This window comes from Perca fluviatilis, chromosome 15 (assembly GCF_010015445.1).
Source record: "Perca fluviatilis chromosome 15, GENO_Pfluv_1.0, whole genome shotgun sequence".
Taxonomy (NCBI): Eukaryota; Metazoa; Chordata; class Actinopteri; order Perciformes; family Percidae; genus Perca; species Perca fluviatilis.
This window is the reverse complement of record NC_053126.1, coordinates 3,237,653-3,256,335: the sequence shown is the minus strand read 5'-3', so window position 1 is coordinate 3,256,335 and position 18,683 is coordinate 3,237,653. Positions and strand designations below refer to the sequence as shown.

At 43.8% G+C, this 18,683-nt stretch overlaps 1 protein-coding gene across 1 annotated transcript in view; it reads right to left on the bottom strand.

Moving 5' to 3' along the window:
* Positions 1 to 452: 452 nt before the first annotated feature.
* Positions 453 to 18,683, bottom strand: part of LOC120574496 (microtubule-associated serine/threonine-protein kinase 1-like) — a 91,667-nt gene continuing 73,436 nt past the window's right edge. The window contains 13 exon segments of the mRNA XM_039824835.1: positions 453 to 1,891; positions 1,893 to 3,343; positions 4,931 to 5,121; positions 5,214 to 5,347; positions 7,724 to 7,846; positions 9,184 to 9,413; positions 10,360 to 10,569; positions 11,089 to 11,348; positions 12,164 to 12,324; positions 12,928 to 13,037; positions 15,001 to 15,123; positions 16,646 to 16,747; positions 16,872 to 17,037. Coding sequence (XP_039680769.1) covers positions 1,742 to 1,891; positions 1,893 to 3,343; positions 4,931 to 5,121; positions 5,214 to 5,347; positions 7,724 to 7,846; positions 9,184 to 9,413; positions 10,360 to 10,569; positions 11,089 to 11,348; positions 12,164 to 12,324; positions 12,928 to 13,037; positions 15,001 to 15,123; positions 16,646 to 16,747; positions 16,872 to 17,037 — 3,411 coding nt within the window. The 3' untranslated portion in view covers positions 453 to 1,741.

The following is an 18,683-nucleotide window of genomic DNA, read 5'->3' as shown; positions in this document are numbered from 1 at the left end:
TGCTATGGTTACTGTACACAAACCAACCAGCCAACCTTTTGCAGGGCTGTAGGTAGAGATGCACGCCCAAAAGAGAAGATCACATTTCTGGTCGGAAGGAGAAAAACAGCTACTTTTAAATCACCCTTTGTTATGTCTTCGGGTCAAATTTGACCCATTTTCAAAGTTTTTTATATCAGAAACATGAGTTTCTTTGAACCAAAATGGCCAAAAATAACTTGGATGCATGGCTGATCTTTGCACGTCAAATTAATGATTACTTTTATTACATTTTGGGTGTTTTATTAAATTTAATTAATAATCATGTTTAAATGGTTTTAAAACAGTATCCTGACTAAACTTTGACATAAGCCAGTCTGATTCACTCAACATCCTCTGATCTCAACTATTAGTCAAAATAATTCATATTTTTTTTTTTTTTTAACTCAAAAATTAGGTATAATGTCATATAAATTAGGTTTATTGACCATGAATTTAAAACAAAACGTTGAAAAAAGTGACAAAAACATTTTAAAAAGTGGTAAAAGCATAAAAAAGCAAAATTCCCTTTTGGCCTGGATGGACCAGTTCATGGCCGACGGGAAGACGACACAAGGGTTAAGCCTCTAAAGGCATTTTTACACATCTTTTTAAATTCTATTTTTAAAAAGGTAAATATAACCTGATCCCTGTGTGTTTCATATAAAAATGTTCAAAACAAACTCCGCTTTCTGTAAAGTGAGGCCCAAATTTGTTCCAGAGCAATGTGTAAAGAGATAATTAGGCCCTGAAGCTGAAAAGTTTGAAATTTCTCAAGTCTCTTGTGAAAACAATCCTAAAACCTACACTCAGTTTTGTTGCTTGAAATGAATTTACAAAAGTCTTCGGTTCACAAAAGTAGCGTAATGTATGAATAAAATAGTAAATAATTGTCTAAAATTAAATGTTTTAATACCGCTTTTTTGAATACGACTGCGTCTTTTGTCCTCAGAGGGTTAACCATTATGAAAGACTTGGATATGCACAAACATTGCTACGTGAAGTGGTTGAAGGAATGAAAGAGGGACAAGTCCACTACCACTGGAAAACTTTGAAAAAAATATTTTTTTTCATGGCTGCATTTAAATGATAGCCTATCGCCTGGAAATCCAGACCCAAAGCCGAAAGATTAAGGGTCTGGCTATGAGTAATGAAAATGGCCCAACTCGAGGGGCGGCACCAAGCATGCATTTGAAAATATCACTGCACGCATTTGGATTACACTACGACCAATGTCTACTGACTGATTCAGGACTTCGACGTCGCAGCGCTGTCGTCATCTGTTTAGCTCGCCTCTGGTCCGCCTATATCAGATACAGCGATGTGATTGGTGCAGCTCGGCTACCAGGGCATAGTTAATGAGTATCATTGCTGAATGCCAGAGTGACTCGTTAAGCAAATTCAAATTGTACTCTCGCGAGAACTCTGGATTTCCCGGGTATTTAAACGGGAGTATTAGTGGAATATTCACTTTCATTAGATCATGTAAAACAGCTTAGTCTGAATATTGTCTTTTTCGCAATAATGGCAAAAACTGGAATACTATGTGCATGTAAACGTAGTCACTGTTGCTACATGTCACACGTCATCTATTTGGTGTCATGTGGTCAGGCGTTTATGTCTCCTCTCCATTCTAAGTCCTGTTGATTGGCGATATGTCAGTGTGATGCTACAGTAAAAGGCATTACATGGGAGAGTCCGACTCTTTCCTGAAGCGCTCTTATCACGAGTGATGCTTGGAGCTCCGAACGTTTCCTTTATCGGACAGGACGGCGGCAGCGCTGGCTGCTGAGGGTGCTGTCGGAGCCCCCCGGCGGCCGCCCCCAGATGAAGCCTCGGGCTTTCCTGCTGCGTTCCCTCGCTTCTCCTCACTTCGACTTGGACGCGTCTTTTGCCTTGGGCCCCTCTTGTAGCCCCCCTTTCATAGGCCCGAGCACTGTTTTGGCTACGCTCGTGAGCTGGGTGACAAAGCTGGCTTTATCGCCCGGAGACATTGGGCGAGACTTGCTGGCGCACGGCGAGGCTGCGTTAGACGAGGGCGACTTGGGATTCTCTTCCAGGACTTCTAGTTGTGCTCTCTCCTCCTTGGCCCCGCGGTAACTGCTTGACACCTTCTCCATTTTGGATCTGGCAGCAGCGGGTCCGTGAGCGTAGGGTTGAACCTCTGTGGGAATCGGCGGAGCAGGTCCTTTGACTTTGGGAGTCTCTGTCGCTTTATCGCTGCATCCTCTCTCTCCGGTCTCGGTGCCTTTACGCGGCTTGGGCTGCTCTGCAGGTGATGCTCTCTGCACGTTTCCTTTCTCTGTAGCGCCTTTCACTTTCTCCTCAGTCTTCTCCTGAGCTTTAGTTGCAGGTCCACCCTCTGTCTGTACACTCTGCTGCTTACCGTCTTCTTGTCGCGGGCCCTTTAATGTAGAGGTTTTCTCACTATTCTTGGAGACGGTTGTTAGCTCCGAACTTGAATCGCTTACTTTTTGAGGCTTGTCCCCTGGGCTGGGCTTGGCCTCTGTAGCGGATGAAACCAGCGCCGGACTCGACTTCACTTCAGCGGTGGGTTTAGTTTTGCTCGCGTCAACAGCGTTGCTCTTGGACTCAGCTTTAGCAGCCGTGCTGGCAGTTTGCGCTCCGGTGAGCTCGGACGCTGCCGTCTGGGTGTCTCTCTCTCTTGGCGGGAGCAGAGTGTCCCGGCTGAGCGGCGACTCCTGCCTTCCCATCCTCCTGGCAGGCTTCAGGCTTCCGATCTCCCCTCCCATGGGAGGAGAGGGGGAGGAAGAGGACGAAGGAGAGGGAGGAGCGGGTCCGTTCTCTCCTTCCATCTCTAGCAGACTCTGCAGACTGTGCTCGCAGTGGAAGGAATCTCTCCGGTAGTCGCCGTGCGCCACCTCCAGGCTGTGCTTCCGCAGCGACACCCCGCCCGTCAGAGGAGAGGGCGACGACGAAGACGAAGAGGAGGAAGGCAGAACCGGCGTGCCGAGCTTCTCCGCAGACTGCACCCGCTGCAGCAGGGGAGACCGGGGCGGCTCGGCACTTTTGGGGCGTGGGCGCGCGACCGGAGGCGAGGAGTGCAGCTTGGCGGGGAACGTCTGCGTGGTGTTGGAGCTCCCCACCGTGTGGCCGCTGAGAGGCGGGGGAGAGGAGGTGGTCGGGGACGGGGTGTGGGCTAGGGGGGATAGAGGGATGTTGCCGGCAGACTTGCAGCGCGCAGAGCGGTACTGGCGGTGGAGTTTGGGAGAGAGGCCGTGCAGGGAGCTGGGCCTCATGTGGTGAGAGGCTGCCGGGGAGTTCGGGGTGCTGGATGCTGGGGAGCTAGTCTGGGAGGAGGCGCCTGAGGAGAGAAGAGGAGATAACGTTTGCTCACAAAAAGTCAACATTGAATTTCCAACCCAGTCTCACCGCAGTTCGTGAAATGGTCACATTATTTAATCCATTGATTCGTGAGCAGGACACGATTATGTCGTTTTTTTTCCATGTGGTGAATAGAGGCGTGAATCTTCACTGATCTCCCGATTCGATTACGATTATCATGTCAGCGATTCAATTCGATATCACGATGCATCAAATACATCTTTCTATTAAAGCCATGTAGGATATTTAATTCATAGCTTTTCAAGCTTCAAAAACCTGCACATTCTGCAGTGCTCTAATACTAAATAAATTGGATCCATAAAACTATACAGCACTGAGCACATGGCACCTCCTGAATGTGCAAAACATACCAGAAGAGAAAATAATGTTCGATCACAATAACCCCACAGTCACATTAGCTACAAAAGAGAGCGACATGCACTCGCTTGTGGGCGCTCCTGGTGCGTGCCTATAGCCTACTCCTGGTTGCTTGGCAACAGTAAACAGAAATTCTCCGGTGCTACCTTCAAGCCCGTCTTAAAAGTTACTTCAGAGGTATTGTTAAGTCACGAGAACGATGTTTTTGGATTTAAAAGTATTTATTTCTCGATAAAAGTAACAAAATATGAGATAAAATGCCATAACATATCCGATATATACATAAATATGATGTCCTGAAGCGTTTTCTGCCATCTTGAATTATTTTCTTCGACTCGAGCCACTGACCTACGTCACGCTGCCTTCACTCCGATTGGCTGTCGCTTTGTCGCATCGCTCAGCATTTGCATAAAATAGACTTCTTGTCTATTTTGGCCCCGCCTTGCTCGTGGCAGCAGCGAGCTCGTCGCTGGCAAACGGCCCCTCCCATTGAAAATGAATGGCAGCCTGTCGCTTTGTCTCTGTCTCTTGTAGCTAATGGGACTGTGGGGTAAGTACACATTGAATTTCCAACCTAGTCTCACCGCAGTTTGTGAAATGGTCACGTTATTGAATCTATTGATTCGTGAACAGGACACGATTATGTCGTTTTTTTTCGTGTGGTGAACACAAATTTTAATGTAATGTATTTCAATGGTAAGCATATGTCGTGATCACAGCATGACTACGGTAGCGAGTAGTATAAAAATCCGCGTAGGGAGGTTGGTCGGGGGGTTGGATGGGTCAAACACAGGACTTTCACCCCAGAGACCGGGGATGGCGTCCCGCGTGTGGCTTTTTATTTCCACGTTGTTGACGGCTCCTTTCCCAGTAAATAACAAATTAATAAAAAATTAAAATATACCACCCAGATACCCCTACTCATAAATATAATAAAACCTTGTACTACTAAAGTGCTCACTAAAGCAGATCAAGGGCACAAAGTGCAAGGTGCATTGAGCAGTTTGTCATGTTTTGACTCGGTACACATATGTTATTAACCCCTAGGTTCATTTTGCGCCGGATTTCTCCTTTAATACACCCCTTTTTAAAAATAGATCATCCGTACTGTAAGTGATTGTTTTCAGGCCTGTAGGAAAGTCAAATCAGATATGAACAGAGACTTGTATTCTCGCCGTTCCACACTAACCCAGGTAAGGTGATTCAGCGAGAGTGGAGCGGTACGTCTGGGTGGGCGAGCGGGCGGACAGGCTGTGGGTGGGCGAGCCTGGGAGACTGTCTCCAGATGAAAGAGAGCGATTTAAAGAGGAGAGGCTCCGGCTGGTGTGGAGCAGGTTGGACTGCTTGGTGATTTTCCTGAACAGGGAGCTGCGCTTCTTCCTGAAAAGACAAACAAATAATAATATGGCGAGGAGCATAAAAAGGCAAAAAAATAAAATTAAAAAAGATTCATCTATTTTGAAGTAACGTACTCTTGTCCCTCCTTGGCTCCTGTCCTCTTGCTGCGTCGCGCCATCTTGGATTTATAGCTGGACTTGCGGGCAGGACCCACTTTTATAGACGTGTTCTCAAATGGAGTAGTTGTAACTGTCACCTTGTTTCCACTCTGTAGAGTATACACATATATATATACACACACACAATATATTCATATCTATATGAATCACATTTAAGATGCAAAATTAATCTGAATCATCTCAATCAGAAATATTTAAGAGTAATTATGGTATTTGTAAACCTGGACCCTATTTTCCCATGCATTGGTGTCTAAGTTACTAATGGGAACAAAAATCTTTGACATTGGTCCAGTATTGAGAGAGAACGCTGTAACCGGCAGCCGTGAACCGAGCTGCAATGTAACCCTACAGGACAAATGTTCAGCATCAGTTAGAGTACACTAAAAGTTCTGTTGTTGCCGCTGACAGACTCAGATTATTATTCTAAGTGTCTGACAACATTATGGAAAGGATCCCTACAGAGATAGAGCTTTTAGTTAAAGAGTAAGATCCTTTTAGTTTAACATGAAACAGCCCCGAAATCACCATCACCAAACTCCACCAGACTCCATGTAAATAATCAGGACTTTTAGCGTGTATAGAGCCAGCATATCTCCACCAGACTCCATGTAAATAATCAGGACTTTTAGCGTGTATAGAGCCAGCATATCTCCACCAGACTCCATGTAAATAATCAGGACTTTTAGCGTGTATAGAGCCAGCATATCTCCACCAGACTCCATGTAAATAATCAGGACTTTTAGCGTGTATAGAGCCAGCATATCTCCACCAGACTCCATGTAAATAATCAGGACTTTTAGCGTGTATAGACCAGCATATCTCCACCAGACTCCATGTAAATAATCAGGACTTTTAGCGTGTATAGAGCCAGCATATCTCCACCAGACTCCATGTAAATAATCAGGACTTTTAGCGTGTATAGAGCCAGCATATCTCCACATGTAAATGGGTGAATTAAGGGTTTATTTCAGACAAACCAGAGTGGTGATTGTTGGAACAGTGGAAAGATGAACCAAGACGGCTTTGGATAGGATCTACATCCTCCCTCTTGGTCAGATACTCCGCCACTTCAACCTGGACTTCCATTGCTATGCCGATGACACCCAGCTCTACCTCAGCACCAAATCCCCCCACAATCCTCCCCTCTCCCACATCAACTCCTGTCTGTCAGCTATTAAAACCTGGATCCAACACAACTTCCTCAAACTCAACAGCGACAACACAGAATTCCTTCTCATCGGCTCCAAATCCACACTCAGCAAAACCAATAACCCCACTCTCACCATCGACGGCACCATTGTCTCCCCATCTCCCCAGGACCGCAACCTTGGCGTTCTCTTTGATTCCATCCTCTCCCTTCAGCCTCACAACCGTCACGTCATTAAAACCTCCTTCTCTCACCTCCGCAAAATCGCCAAAATCAGACCCTCTCTCACACCCCCCGCTGCTGAAAGACTCATTCACGCCTTCATCTCCTCCCGACTGGACTACTGCAACTCACTTCTCCTTAGCATCAGCTCTACCAACATCAACCGACTCCAACTGGTCCAGAACTGAGCCGCCCGCCTCATCACCCGCTCCAAATCCTGGCACCACATCACTCCAGTCCTAAAACAACTCCACTGGCTTCCCATCTCCCACCGGATCACCTACAAAATCCTGGTCCTCACCTACAAAGCCCTCCACCATCTGGCCCCCTCATACCTCACTGACCTCCTCTCCCCATACCAACCCTCACGGTCCCTCAGATCCACCTCAGCTGGTCTCCTCTCCATCCAAAAGTTCAAGCTCCGCAGTTTTGGGGACAGAGCCTTCTCCAGAGCAGCTCCCAGGCTCTGGAACTTCCTCCCCCAAGAGATCCGCACCTCTGAGTCCCTCACCATCTTCCAGTCTCGCCTCAAGACCCATCTCTTCACCTCTGCCTATCCCTAGCCCCCCTCCCTTTTCCTCTGTGCCTGAATCTTGTTTGTTTTGTTCGTTTTGTTTTTATAATCTACCCTGCCCTGTAAAGCGACTTTGAGTCTATGAAAAGCGCTATATAAATTCAATTTAATATTATTATTATTATTTTATTTAGTTTCTGTCGACTTTGAAAGATGTGTTGTTTATTTAAATGGAGTCTGGTGGAGTTTGGTGATGGTGATTTCGGGGCTGTTTCTGGTTAAACAAAAAGATCTTACTCTTTAACTAAAAGGTCTATCTCTGTAGGGATCCATCCCATAATGTTGTCACACACTTAAAGAATAATAATCTGAGTCTGTCAGCGGCAAAAACAGAAGGTGCGCAATTGCAGTAACGTTACATTGCAGCTTGTTGCAGCGTTCTTGCTCAACACTGGACCAATTTCACACAAAAAATTCTCATCAGACACAAAAAAACATGGTAAAATAGGGTCCAGGTTAAAAATAAAAAAGTAATATTTTAAAATGTTTATACAGTAAGTTTTGTAGGAAGGTAGTTGTCACCTTTAGGATCAGTTCCACCACCTCTGTATGGACCAGACCATGGACTGACTCCCCGTTTACATGAGTGATGAGGTCACCAGCACTAAGTCCAGCCTCCTGGGCGGGGCCTCCATCCTCCACATGCTGCAATAACAACAAAAGACATTTATTTGTACCTAAACTTGGCCTTGTATGTAGACATGCTTTTAGTATATTACTTACTATTCTAACCCGTTTTTGTTGGATTTTAAAGGTCCCATGGCATGAAAATTTCACTTTGAGGTTTTTTAACATTAATATGCGTTCCCCCAGCCTGCCTATGGTCCCCCAGTGGCTAGAAATGGTGATAGGTGTAAACCGAGCCCTGGGTATCCTGCTCTGCCTTTGAGAAAATGAAAGCTCAGATGGACCAATCAGGAATCTTCTCCTTATGAGGTCATAAGGGGAAAGGTTACCTCCCCTTTCTCTGCTTTGCCCGCCCAGAGAATTTGCCCCCCATGAGAGAGAGACATCATGACTTTCAAACGAGCAAAGTGGCAGTTGGTCAAGGCCCCCCCCCCCCTCCTCCTCAATAGCTACAGACACAGAAATGGCACATCCTAAGGAAAGCTCATTGTGGGACTGGCTCTAGTGGCTGGAATTCTGCACCAAGGCAGAATTTCGGGAAAGACTTCAGATACAGTATTAGGGGACCACTAAGGCCTATATAAAAGAGACTTCAGATACAGTATTAGGGGACCACTAAGGCCTACATAAAAGAGACTTCAGATACAGTATTAGGGGACCACTAAGGCCTACATAAAAGAGACTTCAGATACAGTATTAGGGGACCACTAAGGCCTACATAAAAGAGACTTCAGATACAGTATTAGGGGACCACTAAGACCTATATAAAAGAGACTTCAGATACAGTATTAGGGGACCACTAAGGCCTATATAAAAGAGACTTCAGACACAGTATTAGGGGACCACTAAGATCTATATAAAAGAGAATTCAGATACAGTATTAGGGGACCACTAAGGCCTATATAAAAGAGACTTCAGATACAGTATTAGGGGACCCTTTAAGGTCTATATAAAAGAGACTTCAGATACAGTATTAGGGGACCCTTTAAGGTCTATATAAAAGAGACTTCAGATACAGTATTAGGGGACCCTTTAAGGTCTATATAAAAGAGACTTCAGATACAGTATTAGGGGACCCTTTAAGGTCTATATAAAAGAGACTTCAGATACAGTATTAGGGGACCCTTTAAGGTCTATATAAAAGAGACTTCAGATACAGTATTAGGGGACCACTAAGACACACACACACACACACCAACATTTCATAAGGCCTTTTCATGTTGGCACCTTTTCGTTTGTTTATTACTCTCCATGTTTCAAATGTATTATACCATTTGATGTAAAGCACTTTGACTTTGGATTGTATGTATAATCTGCTATGGAAAGAAAGTGTATTATTCGCTCCGCTCTCTCACCCAGATAATGTGATGTACGCTGTAAACATCACTGTCTCCCATGTAGACTCTGATGGCTCGGAGAGTGAAGCCGTACTTCTTCCCCGAGCGGTGGATGGTGATTGGAGAATGCAGGACGTTGACCATGGGCGAGTAGTCTCTGCTGGGAGAAGAGTCCCGGGAGGAAGGGTTGGACGAGATGGAGCGAGGAGACATGGGGCTGGCTAGCGGGGAAGCAACATGTTGCTCCACTAAGGAGAGAGGGATGGAGTTCAGGTTACATTACAGGATTTATTAATAAGGCAGCCTTCACATTGGCAGAGTAGATATGGCTGCAAAACGACCGGAAGTCATTCATTTCCTATGGGGATTCTGAATTCTTAACTTTTAATAAAATAAATAATGCTTTCATAACGATATGTTGTCATGTAATCGATTCATTTTTGAGTATGAGAAAAGTTCTTCCGTTCACTTTAACAGAGAATAACTTTACATCTGAAGCGTTTAAAGACTATTTGCCCATTGTTTATTTCTAAAGAAACACGACAATGTATAAAAGGCTCCATTACCTTGTAGCTCACGTTATGGCTCCGTAGCAGACGCTTTTATAACAATAGGCTAACGATTGGGTCATAACCACGAGACTTACTGTCACACAGTAGAGGAATTACCGTATAGTACAGGAGAAGCTCACAGACAGTTTGGACTTCCATTATCTGTTTAGGTTTAATGACTAATGTTAACTAGCATGTTAGTGATCAGTAATTAGCCTGTGCCTATGTTATCTCCTTACATATACCTACGCTCTCCGTCTCTGTAAGATTGGGAATGATTGAGATTTCTCTCGGCACAGCTACCAGAAGACTTCACACTTTCAGACAGGTTGCTCACGTCACATCTACGTCTTCAAGCTCAGTTGGAGGCTGCTCAGTAACGCTCAGCCAGCACCGGGAAAGTGACTTCTAACATCCTTCACTGACCTCTGTCCAGAGACACGGGATCTGTTTGTCCAGTTTATATACTGTCTATGGTTAATACAGACAGATTAGTTCTGCTACTGCAGCTAAAACTCTTGTGTGGATGGAGATCGTTTTTGTCTCAAAACGCTGCTTCAAAATGAAAACGTAGTAGTGTAAATGTAGCTTAAATACGTTTAAGACAGTTTGTTTGCTTATGTCATATAACCAGTGCATTTACCTGCAGGAATGATGACAGACAAAGCTGTAGCAGATGCAGATTTGATAACTTTGGTTCCTGGCCGTGAGTTACGTTTCTCTCCTTCAGCTGAGAGCTGCTGGTGGCGAACCCTCCGCAGCACCAGGTCAGTGGTGGCCCCGCGGGGCCCCTGTGGACCAGCAGCACTGCCTGGTAGAGGCAGCGGCCCATCAGCAGGTCTCAAAAACTTGTCTGTGACATGAAACACAAACGGGACATGAATGCTCTCGTTATGAATTGTGATCAAAATACAGGTTTAGGGTCACAAAATGTTGATTCTTTTTAAAAAAGGAAAATTAAAAACCTACCTTTTTACACATACTAACCTCCCCCACCCCACACCCCTGCCCAGACATCACCAGAATGATCATTACAAAATGTATGAATAGTAATTAAGAACAAAAGATAGAAAACTAAAAATCAGATAACCAAAAAACAATTACACCAGAAAGCAATCAGGTTTTATGGAAAGCATTTACAACAATTGCTTGTTTGCAAATAAATGAACAAAGATGTCTTGAAGTAAGATGTGTGGGATTTCCCCTTTCTGGTCTATATATCCCTGCCTCTGCTCAACTATTTGTATCCAGGATGGGGACAAAATGTATCCCCCCCCCCCCAAAGTGATCAATAGGGTAATTCATAATAATGTCTGGTTGTTTGATTGATTGAATGTGTTCAGAGACGTCGTGCTGCCTCGTCCCTTCTCACCTCCAGCTGCGTGCCCGTTGCTATCTTTAAGGAGAGCTCTCAGGTCGCCTTGAGAGGTGATTGCCCCCATGGCTCCTTCCAGGGAAGTCCCTCTGGCCTTCACTGGAGGCTGCCTGCTGGGGACCGGCAGCTCCGAGTCCACTTCCAGCGGGGAGGCCAGACGGTGTGTATCCATGAGGGCGGAGAAGCGTCTTCGAGCCCCGGATGGCGGGCTGTAGTCGCTCTCGGTGAAGGAGGACTCCGAGCAGGAAAAGCGCTTCCTGAGAAAAGAAAAGCCGTTGTACTTTGGTATAAAGTTATTCTCGATGAAACTCTGTATCTCATATCGAACGCACGAAAACGATCTAACTAGATAGACAAGAGATCTATTTGGACAAGGGAAAAAAAGCATGTGTTTTATTTGGGTTGTTGGGTTTAAGGGTAACTTCGGCATTTTTCAACCTGGACCCTGTTTTCCCTATTTATATGTGTCCAAGTGACTGATGGGATCAACGATCTTTGAAATTGGTCCAGTATTAAAAAAAGACGGCTGCAGTTTTAGTTGTAACGTTAATGGGCACCTTCAATTTTGTCCACTAAAATGTCTGTTTTAGTAAGTAATATACTAAAAGCATGTCTACATACAAGGCCAAGTTTAGGTACAAATAAACGTCATGTGTCTGATGGGAATTTTTTGTATGAAATTGGTCCAGTGTTAAGCAAGAACGCTGCAACAAGCTGCAATGTAACGTTGCGGCAATTGCGCACCTTTTGTTTTTGCCACTGACAGACTCAGATTATTATTATAATGTCTGACAACATTATGGAAAGGATCCCTACAGAGATAGACCTTTTAGTTAAAGAGTGGCTTACAGCCTGCATCACGGCTGTCAGCTGCAGTGGTCTTGCTTAATACTGGACCAATTTATAACAATGTTGTTCCCATTAGTCACTTAGACACAGAAACATGGGAAAATAGGGTCCAGAATGACGAAAAATACCGAAGTTTACATTTAGCCATCTCTTAAACAAACCAGACCTATTGCAACTTTATCTGACAGTTAATTCTTCGCTGTAGTTTGCGGGCTGCACTCACATCTCGGGCGATCCAGTTCTCCAGCTCTTGTCCCTGAGGGTGACGCTACCCAGGCTTTCTCTCTTGGCCACTCGATCCTCCCTGGGGCCCTTGTGCTCCCGTAGAGTCACGCCAGGGGTTTTATGCTCCAGCTGGGACAGATGCTCCATACTGCTGTACACCTGCAGGGCCACACAACAAACAGTCAACATCGGCTGTGTTGGAAACCGTTCCCTATCTTGGAAATAATGCACTATGCAGTATAGCGCGGTCGCCATTTTGTAGTGGTGTTCAAATTCACTGCTGTTAATTTCATTCACTATATAGTCCACTATAAAATACCCACAATGCACAGCTAATGTGAGCGTACATACGATCAAAGATCCTAAACCGTCTGATATGATATAGCTACCCTACATTTTACTCCCGTATACCACAATGCAACGCAGATGTGTTTTCCCGGAGGAGGAGAAGCTGCACCCACAAAAACTGAAAAGGAAAAATGGAGCGGGCTTTCGTTTCTAAACAGTTGAAATGAAATAACGTGCAACATGCTGTATATACAACCTTTAACATCCTCCTGAGTGCTCGGTTTGTTTCAGGGACGTATTAGAAGTATTTTAGTTAATATAAAGGGAATAGTAAGTGAGTGAAAGAGGTTTCAAACACAGCTTCAGTATTGTTGTGTTATGTTGACTGATTGCCATTTTAAACGCTTCAAACTTTCTCTACGTAGACCGAAAGAGAAGCAGGAGGCGAGTTTGAATGCGAGCGTCCGGTCTGACCTTGCTGAAGCGAGGGGAGCAGGATGAGAAGCGATGTATCTCCACAGGCTCGTCGTCGTTGGTGTCCTCCTCATCGTACGACTGCACGTGATGGTAGCGCTCCGATCGGGCTGTTGAGGAAAGGTAACACGGTATCATAGCTTTACAACGGGCAAATATTCAGTGAATCTGTGCTGCCATCTACTGATCTCACTTATCGTAGTTAAACCAATCTTTGGCTTCTGACATCGGCTCATATGAGACAAAAGCAACCACTGTATACTGACAGGTTTACCTATATGAACAGCTGTGAACTCTTCTACATTTATCAGTAGTTATCGTGGTAACATGGAAGACTTAATGAGGGTCATTTCGTGTTTTTTCGTTCCCCATGTATTGGTGTCTAAGTGAAATTGGTCCAGTAACGAGCGAGAACGCTGTAACTGTCAGCCAAGAACCGAGCTGCAATGTAACCCTACAGGACGTCTGTTCACCGTCAATTTCTGTTTAACCAGAAACAGCTCAGAAATCACCATTGCCAAACTAACTATTTCCACATGTAAATGGGTGAATTAAGGTTTTATTTCAACCACACCAGAGTGGTGATTGCTGGAACAGTAGAAATACAAACCAAGACGGCTTCTGATTTGATGTTTTCGGGGCTGTTTGACCTATTTCACAAAAAGTTTCTATATCAGAAATTTGGGTTTCTTTCGAAAAAATTGTAAAAAAAATAAAAATAAAATAACGTGGATGGTTCCCTACAACCATTACTCTTCACAAGTAAAATAAATGATCGGTTCAGTACTTTCATTGATTATTTGTATTCAATTTTATAGCATTTGAATAAATTTTTTTTATAAAAGAACGTTGAAAAAAGGGGAAAGAATGTCGAAAAAACCCAACAAAAACGTCAAATGCGCAGAAAGAAATCGACAAAAAAAATAATCGGAAAAAGTGACAAAATCATCAACCTAAACATTGACATTTTTTTATTTTATTTAAAATTTGGACCCAGAAAAACTAAAAGTTGCAGGTCGACAGAAAGATAACACGAATGTTAACCAGAAACCGCTCAGAAATCACCATTGCCAAACTAACTATTTCCACATGTAAATGGGTGAATTAAGGTTTTATTTCAACCACACCATAGTGGTGAAACCGTTACTGGAACAGTACAAATATGAACCAAGACGGCTTCTGATAGTCTGGTGAGTTTGGCGGTGGTGATTTTGGGGCTGTTTCTGGTTAAACAAAAATGATCTTACTCTTTAACAAAAAGGTCCATCTCTGTAGGGATTTTATAATGTTGTCAGATACTAATTATGGCAATAATCTTAGCCTGTCAAGTCAGCCAGTGGTAAAAACAGCACTTTTAGTGGACAGAAATTGAAGGTGTGCAACGCTTGATGGGGTTTTAAGCCCCCACCGTCGACTTTAAGGCAGAACTGCACACTAATGCTTTCCATGTGCATGTTTTCATAACTCTATACATATTTTATTTTATTTATTTTGTAAGGTCTCCAGGAGAGAGGCCAGGGCAGGTGTAGAGGTGACCTTTTATTTAAAGTTTTATTCTCCCGCTGTCCGTCCTGTCCAGTGGTTCTTTCAACCTGCCTTTAATATCTGGCCTTCTTTTAAACAGATTTTTTTATATAACAAACTTGGCTTTTTAAGGAGGTTTTAAAGTGTTCTAATCACACCAGTGGCTCCCTTGTGCCCTTGCCCCTCACAGCACCCATCCCGGCTTTGCGTTTTAACCCTAACCTAACCCTTGCCTAACCCTAGTGCCTTCCATGCAGCACTGCCTGGAAGATGACATTGGGGGCTTAAAACACCGTGCGCAACTGCCCATTCACGTTACATTGCAGCTTATTTTTCGTGGTCTTGCTGATTTTTGTTCCCATCAGTCAGTTAGACACAAAAAGATGGGAAAACAGGGTTCAAGCTATAAAAAATAATAATAACGAAGTTACCCTGTGTTGAGGGGGTTGTGGCAGAGACGGTGATGATTCAGAAAACCCTGCGGTTGGTTTAATGAATAAGATATTTCCCGAAGCTCAAAGGGATCTGCGGTCCGTGCAGTAGACTTACTGTCAAAATAACTGGTGTCTTCCTCGGACTCTAGGTGAGGAATGAACTCGGCCTTCTGTCTGAGCAGGCTGTTCCAGTTCACCTCTGTGAAGAATGAGTGCTGCCTCACTTCAAAAGCCCCACCTGGAGGGCAGAGGATGAAGGATGGGATGAGAGGGGGAGAGACCGGGAGGCAAAGATCAGACTAAAGCAACTGCAGCCCTAAAGCGAGCAGAGGCGCTTTGACCCAGACAGAAGTTGATGTATTTGGGTAAATCTGTGAGCCTACAGGCAGGACGACAGTTGGTGTTCTAGGTCAGTGATTCCCAACCAGAGGTTCACGTAGAGTGAGCTAAAACTAGTTAGCAAGCGAGCAGAGAGGTCTAAACAGTTGGCTAAAATTTAAAGACAAATGGTTAACATAGTTAGCTAAACTTCAAAGACAAATTTTCATTGATTCAAACCTTTATTTAACCAGGATAAAAAAAAAACTCCTTAAGATTACAAATCTCTTTTACAAGAGTGTCCTGGCAAGTGGCAGCAGCGTGGTTTCAAATAAATACAAAGACAATAACAAGTAAAAACATAGACACACTTTCACTCATCATATTCAAACAACAATGTCATCATAAAAAAATCTGGGTCCTAAATCAATTTAAAAACAATGACAGACAGACTGCCTTTCTGCAAGGTCCTTTAAAAGAATAAAGTGAGACCAACTCCTTCAACTGTAGCTCATTCTGAAGCCGATTCCATGCAGATGGTGCTGCAAAATTAAAAGCCTTTTTGCCAAAGTCAGTGCGGGCTTTAGGGACCGACAATAAATGATTGTCACAAATGGTTAACTTAGTCAGCTGGGAGCGTGCCTATGTTCCCACAGCCCTATGTTCCCACATTTCTAAAAAAACACTTTCAAAATTAGGCCCTATGTTCTCACAGTTCCCACATTTAGAACCCTAACCCTAATTTTAAGAAAAATCTTAGAAATGTGGGAACATAGGGCTGTGGGACCATTGGGCTGACCCCAGTTAGCTAAAATTCAAAGATAAATGGTTAACATAGCTTAAATTCAAAGATAAATGGTTAACATAGTTAGATTAAATTCAAAGATAAATGGTTAACTTAGCTAAGATTCAAAGATGAATGGTTAACTTAGCTAAGATTCAAAGATGAATGGTTAACTTAGCTAAGATTCAAAGATGAATGGTTAACTTAGCTAAGATTCAAAGATGAATGGGACAGCAGAGAGAAACCACGGGGAAAATACAGTGTGTGGAGCCGGCATTTTTTCACATCTTACTCTGAATTAATAATGTATTTTGACAAAAACCAAGTTGTTTTCTGTCCCGTTTGAATGAAGTGTTTTTATGATGAAGGTGTACGGTTGTGTTTTCCTTTCTTGACATTTTGTAAGTTTATTTTGCTCACTATAAAGATAGGGGTGCTTAGGGAAGTCGCCGCTCACATGCAATGCATCCTGGTACATGTAGGCACAGCTGCCGCGGCTCTGTGAACCAAAGAACTTGCTTCCTGAGTCAATATAGCACACCCTGGGGAATTTATTTCTTCAATGGATTACATATACCATCAATACTAATTGGAAAACTATAGTAAAGGTATTGGATTTTCCCCTTAAGGTTGGGAACCAGTGATGTAGTTGACTGACCTGTGCCCAGTCGAACCAGCGGATTGGTCTGCAGAAGGGAGGAGATCAGGTGCTGGGAGTCGAGAGGAAGAGCCTCGTCCCCTTCTGGCCACACTATGTCATCTACCGGAAGGAGGGAGGGAGGGAGAGAGAGACGGTATGAGGAGACATATTTTTGGTAAAGAGGTGAGGAAGATGTGTCCAATAAAACTCGTCCAACTCAGACCTTTAATTTTTGATCGCTCACCTGTAATGACCTGGCCGAACAGCTCCTCTGTCGTGTCTCCAAAGAAAGGCACACAGCCCACCAGGAACTCATACAGGATGATGCCCATAGCCCACCAGTCCACTGGCTTCCCATAACCCTGGCGAAGAATAACCTCCGGGGCGATGTACTCTGGAGTTCCACACACCTGAAGGAAAAACAGCAACACTTGATTTCTGTAAGTCCTTTGAATTACACGCAAATCCGAATCCTTTAAGAGAAGGTCTGCCAACTTTATGGCTTTTTATTTATTTAATTTTATTAGATAGTGATCGCAGATAGACAGGACAGGGGGAGAGAGAGGGGTTGACACGCAGCAAAGGACCACAGGCCGGATTTTTGACATAACTCCGGTATAAAATACACAAATGCCTTCTCAACTGCCCTTTTCTCTAGTTTCTATGTATCTTTCAACAAACATGCAAAAAACATCAGTGGCCTTAAATACTAATTTAAATTTTAAACCACTGCAAGCATGTAAATGCACATGTGCACGGGACATATTTCTCCTTGGCTAAGTAAAGCACTTTAGAGATGCCAAGACAAGATAAAAGCCCCACTGAGGGGTTTTCATGTGCAAATGAATATGCTCTGAATGCTAACAGATTTCTGGCCGCCATAAAGCATACAAAAGAAATAATGAAGCTTAGATTCAAAAGCAGTGAGCCCCGAAGGAAAGGGTTGAGAAAATAAAACCCCACCTAAGAGAGAAATGATTATAACAACTGAGGAAATACTGGCCTATTGTTCTGCCAACTGTTCTTTCATGCTTCAGATATGCCTGGCACACAATGACTCAGAATATCTTAGCATAGAGATGAAGACATCAAAGGACGTTTCATATCGCACTTTACTTGGATCATTCGGTTGTTAAAGAGTCTGCACTGCAATACAGATAAAAAGACACATTTGCAGTTACACTGCATATGTGAGTATTTCAATCATTTGAATTTAATTAGGGTGGATCAGTCAAACAAACACAGGACTTTCACCCAGTTTTGTGTCCCGAACCACAATCTTTCTTTATACTTAACTAATGCCGACCTTACACCCAATGGCTTTTCAAGCGATTCCACCGTCGCAGACAGGTTTAGAATATCTGAATGAAATCCTGAGAGTCTTGCTAGAGTTGTTGTCTCAATCGTTTGGTGTGAGCTGGTCATCAAACTCAGTCCCAGCTTTCTTAAGTCAGTCTTTCTCCCGTCTGGACATTCAGACAAAATCAAATGTCTTTAATATTATCGTAAGTTTTAAGTCTTGGTAGCGACTAACCCTAGGGACTGAGAAGTTGTCGATGGTCAAATTCTTTGGCTAAGTCCTGAATCTTCACAATCCTACCTACAGCACCTTTAAATCATGTGAACATTGTCAACAACCAATGGGTGCGCTCCCTCCAGCACAAAACAGGAAGCTGCAAGCGGCTAGAGCCGGTGGTGTTTATGGTTGCTATCGCGCCACGCTAAGCTAAACGCTAAAGAGGGAAAGTTGCATATTTTCAACCCTTCTGTAGCGAGTCATCCAATAGAGATTTACCAGCGGATAAACACGGACCTCCGGGTACTGGAGACATTCATCTGCAGTACGGCAGAACAGAACATCTGCAGACTTCCCTTTAAGTTACCAGCTAATGCTAGCGGTAGCTAGCTAGCTTGGTTACATTTTTCCACAACGAATCTAGTTGTAGTCTTGCAACGTGTGACCCTGCAAGATCCCCAGTCTTTACAGGTTATGACAGTCTTTAAAGTTAGGTGTGAGACGACTGTCTTCAGATGTTACGTGGGGTCAGACTTTAGT